General features: G+C 34.5%; 1 protein-coding gene across 2 annotated transcripts in view; it reads left to right on the top strand.

The window, feature by feature from the left end:
• The window catches only part of gps1 (G protein pathway suppressor 1), a 50,601-nt gene extending 45,645 nt beyond the window's left edge, over positions 1–4,956 (top strand). For both annotated transcript variants that reach the window (XM_043714713.1, XM_043714712.1), the window contains one exon: positions 2,155–4,956. In XM_043714713.1, coding sequence (XP_043570648.1) covers positions 2,155–2,229 — 75 coding nt within the window. In that variant the 3' untranslated portion in view covers positions 2,230–4,956. The remainder of the gene's footprint in view (positions 1–2,154) is intronic.
• The last annotated feature ends 563 nt before the right edge of the window (positions 4,957–5,519 follow it).

The following is a 5,519-nucleotide window of genomic DNA, read 5'->3' as shown; positions in this document are numbered from 1 at the left end:
CCCGGTCTAACCTACTTGTCACCTCTTCAAAGAACTCCAACAGGTTTGTCAGGCACGACCTCCCCTTACTAAATCCATGTTGACTTGTTCTAATCTGACACTGCTCTTCCAAAAATTTAGAAACCTCATCCTTAATGTGTTAATCTATCCACAATCCTTGCTAACTCATTACCCACAGTATCAAGAGCTTCTACTTTGAGCAGTAATCTTTTGTGTCCTTTTACTGAACGTCTTCTGGAAATCCAAATACATTACATCCACTGGTTTCCCTTTTATTAGCTTTACTCAGTATATCTTCAGAGAACTCCAGCAAATTTGTCAATAATGATTTCCCTTTGTCAAAACTATGTTGTCTCTGTTTGATTGTATTCAGCTTTTGTAAATGTCCTGCTATTTCTTCCTTAATAATGGATCATACTTTATCTTAAGGACAAATATTAGGCTAATAGCCCTTTTGCAATCAAATTGCTTCAGATTTGCTTTTAGAGTTCTTAACTGCCACTTGCTTTCTTCACTGAACTAAAGAGGCAGTGTAGTTTGCAGGATTTATTGTGTATTGAAGGTGCTGTGTGGGATGCAATATATTTTATAACTATGTGGTGAACTGTTGTGTTAGGTTCTGTCCAATTTCTGAATATCAGCATTTGGTTGATATGCCAATTATGCCTGCATGTGTTTCAATGGTTTTCAGTGTCATGTATCTCTTACTGATAAGTGCCAAAGCATTAACTGACAACCAATTTCAAAATAAATTGAAAGTGTATCTTCCTCAATCTTCCATTCTCTGTTACCAGCAATATTGATAAAGATACTGTGTTTTTTAAAACTTCCACTATTCCTGCATAACCCTTCTGACATTCAATCCTGCTCTGTAACTTTACTACTTTCGGACAATGACTTTTTAAAAAAAAAAATCATTTGACTACATTACCCCAATTGCACCCAGCTCAACAGATGTACTTTTCTGACTAAGCATTCACCTGTACCTAAAGTCCATGGCATCTTTTCTTCAAATTGTATGTCTACTAGTCTTCCCACAGGACTTACTTTACATTTGAGGTTACCATATTCCAGCAGTGTCTGCAACTGTTGTCAGTCTCCTACCAAGCACTTCTGCTTTTTACAAGTCATACTGATAGCTCTAAGAATGTATATTTTGTTCAGAATTGCTTCATTTCTAATGAGTTTTATGTTCCATGGGTGTAACTACAACTGGTGAATATACCAGTTTGGGCTGGTGTGATGGGAGGGAACTGTTAAAAGATGGAACTCGAACGTATTTAAATTAATTATATCCAACTTTCAAAGTGATTTCTTTGTGATTTCTGCTGCTTTGTAGTGAGAGATTGATAACTTGAAAACAAATTTTGGCCATTTTTATTTGTATAGTTATGTGATACTTTCTTTGTTTGGTAGTCACTGAATCAGATTGCTATTGATTCAGTGTTCACATTGAGTTGATCAGTTTTTGATTGATGTGTTAACAAGTAAGTCATAATTTCAGACTGTTAATAATTTTGTCCCATGAATAAGAATATAGATGAAACACCTCAACAATGATAGACTAAAGAAATTCAGATCTCAATGTAAATGTATACCGTTAGTGAATTCACCTGAGTAGATAGGCTGTAATTTGTATGTCAGTAAACAATTCATCAGCATCCTTGTGGGAGGGATCATCTTACACTACAGTAATTGTAAGATGCTGTTGCCCTGTTATCGATCTTGACAATTAGCTATGATACATAATTCTCCTATCTCTTGCCATGTTTGCTTTGTAAACAATACTTGATGTTAAGAAAATGAATGGTATTCACAGATGAATTTAATAAAAGAAAAGTTATGGTGGTAAACGTTATAAAAGTAAGATTCTAAGCTTAGATTGTACTCTCAATGTTCTAATTGTTTAAGTGTAGCATTTTTAACCTGATACTTGTGAATTTTAAAAGATGAGGTATTTACTTAAAGCTCAATTCTATGTTTGTGTCTGGTCATGTGTTCCCATGCATTAATTTATAGCCTTGAAATTTATTTACAGTTACTTATTACTATAGATGTGTTCCAAGTTGCTAATCCTGTGTCAAAAGCAAGCAAACCTGATACTAAAACCATTACTTTCCAAGTTTGTTGAATTTTATTTTCATTTTTCTACAGTCCCCTCCACGAGAAGGAAGCCAAGGAGAACTAAATTCTGCAAACAGTCAAACTCGAATGAGCACCAATATGTAAAGAAATAAAGACCCTATTAAAGAAGAACCAGCGCTGTGTGCTTTGCCTTCCACAGTTCTGTCAACAAAGAACTGCTTTTTGGCTTTAAAGAAATTGAAACAATTGTACAAGTGAACCTCTATCCTGCTGTTTTTGGGGGCACGACGAAAGTTTTGTTGTTTAAGTTGAACATAAGATCCTTTGGATTAAAGAGGAAGATGAACTCTACCACAGGATCCAAATCTTTGCTTAAAAACATTTTTTAATTATTTTCAGGATCCTAGTTGTGATCTGTGGGAGAGAGCTCTGAACAGTCGAGTGGCAAGGTTTTAGTTTCTACAAAACTGTGAAAAGCGTGCTGGAATAATAAATGGAGGATTTTGTACCAGTGAATGCATTACTGTTAGTTCATGAGTAGTAAAGTCCCATGACTGGAAAGGAGTGAAAATGAATGGGTTATGGGAGCCTCTCGCATAAGTAATGTAAAAGCAGTGACTATCATTGGTGCGATATTCTATTCATTCCAGAGGCATTGTTGAAAAGTAGTTTTAAAATAATTGTTACGATGGTGTAAAGTAGTCATTACGCTGAATTTTACTAAAATGTTCCATTGTTTTTTCACCATTTTAAAATTATTATTTTCCACTGCCAATTCTTTTTTCCTTTGGCCAAGTTGGGGCGATGTGATTGTGTCATAAACTCTTGCAGTTAACATCAGTGCTGTTTTAAATTGGTTGATGAAATGCATGATTCTCCGGATAGATCTGGAGATGTGATTCCTGTTTTATTCCCCACCTGCCTAGCAGTGTTTCATAACAGTGAGAATTGACGCAACTCTTTAATAAAAGATGCAAAGTTCAAAATTCAGTCAAGATAGAAAATCAAATATGCAACCATGCATTCCAGTAATCATCTGCTTAAAACATCAGGGCCATCCTGAACCACCTGTTTAACTTTTAGTAGTTATCAATTTGCATAGCTTTTCAACAATGCCAATGGAACGAAAAGTTCCCTTTCATCATTATTCTAAATGTCATTGACCGGTGTCTCAAATTTTCCCATGAAACTGTATGATGTCATAGTTGATGATCAGTAATTGGTTGTTAGATTGCTGCAGTAATTGTTGGCTCAATCTTACAAGTATTAAAAAAAATTACAAGATTAGTATGAATTCTCCATTAGTTTAAACTTTAATGTTCAATGTATGATATAAGTTCTTCAACTCTGGCATCACTCCCAAGCAACATTCAAAATAAAAGTATGGTTTATTTTATTTAATAAAAGGAAATTTAATTACAAATTTGCAGTAGTAGTAAAACATAAAAATAGAAAAATAGAGAATATATAGAGAGGATGTCTTACCGTTATCAGTGAATTACAGGGTCTTTTTAAACAAGTATGAAAGGTAGTAAAATGGGAGTACCGATAGGACTTGTTACTTTAACACACATGAACCCTTGGGGCTCACTGTTATTGGTGAGAAATTTGGTTTCTTCTTTGGGTGTGCATTGCCTTGTGGAATTTCAAGTTCTTCAAAATGCACCTAAAGCACTACATTTGTGAGTTACAGTTTTCAGTTTTGACCTGTGTAAATTATCTTTGGAACACACCCAAAGAATTAACACATCACCAGCAAAGAGGAAAGCTGTGTCCCTTGACCTTTTAACTGTTCTGTTTACGGGCAATACAGTAACTAGTTTCACATTTTTGTTCCTGTATGTTCCTTTTTAATTGTACAAACCGTGTGATGAGGACTGACTTGTTGTCATGTCAGAATAAAAGAAATGGTATTTCTTGTTACAACTGTAATACATTACACATCAACAATACAATGTTTTCCATACCAATTTAGAGTCAAATTTTGTAATTATATGAAAAACAGTAAATAGCTATGGAGGCCTAGCTAATGTTTTAAGTGACTGAGGAAGTTGTCTGAAGTCGAGCTTATTTGCCCTTCAAAACTGGAAAAAGCACAAGTAATTACCAATCTTTATCTATTATCTATGTGTCCACTCAGTTATCCAGTGCAATTAATGTTCCTGGGACTGAGTGGCAGTTTGCATATTGTTTTGCTTTCCTCCCTCATTGTTGGGGTGTAGATTATGAAATCCTTATCAAGAGTCTGGGAAGGATAAGAAGTGACATCCCATCTTCTGGACCTGGCTTTGACCCCATCTCAGATAGGAAATCAAAGTATATTTTCTCGCATTCTTTCTTTCAGCCAAATTGCAGCTATGTCAGGTTGCATGGTGCTGCATAATGTAAATGGCATGGAGTAAATTGATAAAGTAGAATTTTGGCACATGCAACACAAATTTTAATTTCTGCTTTGCTTTGATTTGATCTTTGGCAGAACAAACTGTTCACTGCACAGAGGTCAAATTAGTTGCTACAATATATTGAAAAGCCACGAAATGGTTTGAAGAGATGAGCAGAAAAACATTGCCAGAACTTATGATTGTTCCTTTTCAAGACATGTTTTCTGGCAAATGTTAATTTTTGCTGACAGCACAAACTTCTAATTGGCACCTAATCAGAAAAGAACAGTATTATTTGAGGCTTTTCTCATAGCTATTAAAATCGGCCTTTTTGTGGAGACTTAACATAGGAACCTCTATTTGGTACGGTTTTGGTTATATTTCTTATACGTTAGTGCACGGTATTTAAAATGTATGAGTGTTTACAATGGGATTATTTTGATTTTGTTTTAAAAAGGATCAAACAAATATAAAGCCACATTTACCTCAATATCACGTGTTCATCCTTTGTCCCAGTTTTTCCATTACAAAAGCCTATAGGTGTTAATGTATGTGTTTTCCAGATGCAGACTCCATCTTCCCTTTATGGAATGTAGCGGGGCACCATATGCATGTAAGAACAGTGAGTTTCAGTAAGCCATTCACATAGAAAAGATGGGATTCACAATATCAGATTTCTTTACATCAGATGATGAGTACAGTTGAGTAAACACGCAATTACTAAATCCAAAACATTTTTCTCTGGTCATGATAATCCTGCATTTTTGTTATTTTAAAGTTGTAATTTTAAATTTACCACTCAAACTATGGATATTGATCGTCTTTGTTTTCCATGACTCTTGCAGAAAGTTGAACTTTATCTTTCATTAAATTTCAGTGTAAAAAAGCAATTGTGCATTAGAAATCCTACTAATATTTGATTGAATTTCCTAATCACCATTGATAAGTGAATAAAAACATGCCAAATTGATATTTAATGGAGTGACCAAATAAATATAGATGGGAACAAATTGGCCCAGTTATTTTTTTTAAAATCATGCTATCACGTTACAC

The sequence above is a fragment of the Chiloscyllium plagiosum genome, chromosome 24 (assembly GCF_004010195.1).
Source record: "Chiloscyllium plagiosum isolate BGI_BamShark_2017 chromosome 24, ASM401019v2, whole genome shotgun sequence".
NCBI lineage: Eukaryota > Metazoa > Chordata > Chondrichthyes > Orectolobiformes > Hemiscylliidae > Chiloscyllium > Chiloscyllium plagiosum.
Note: the sequence above shows the minus strand (reverse complement) of the source record. Positions and strands in the feature narration are given on the sequence as shown.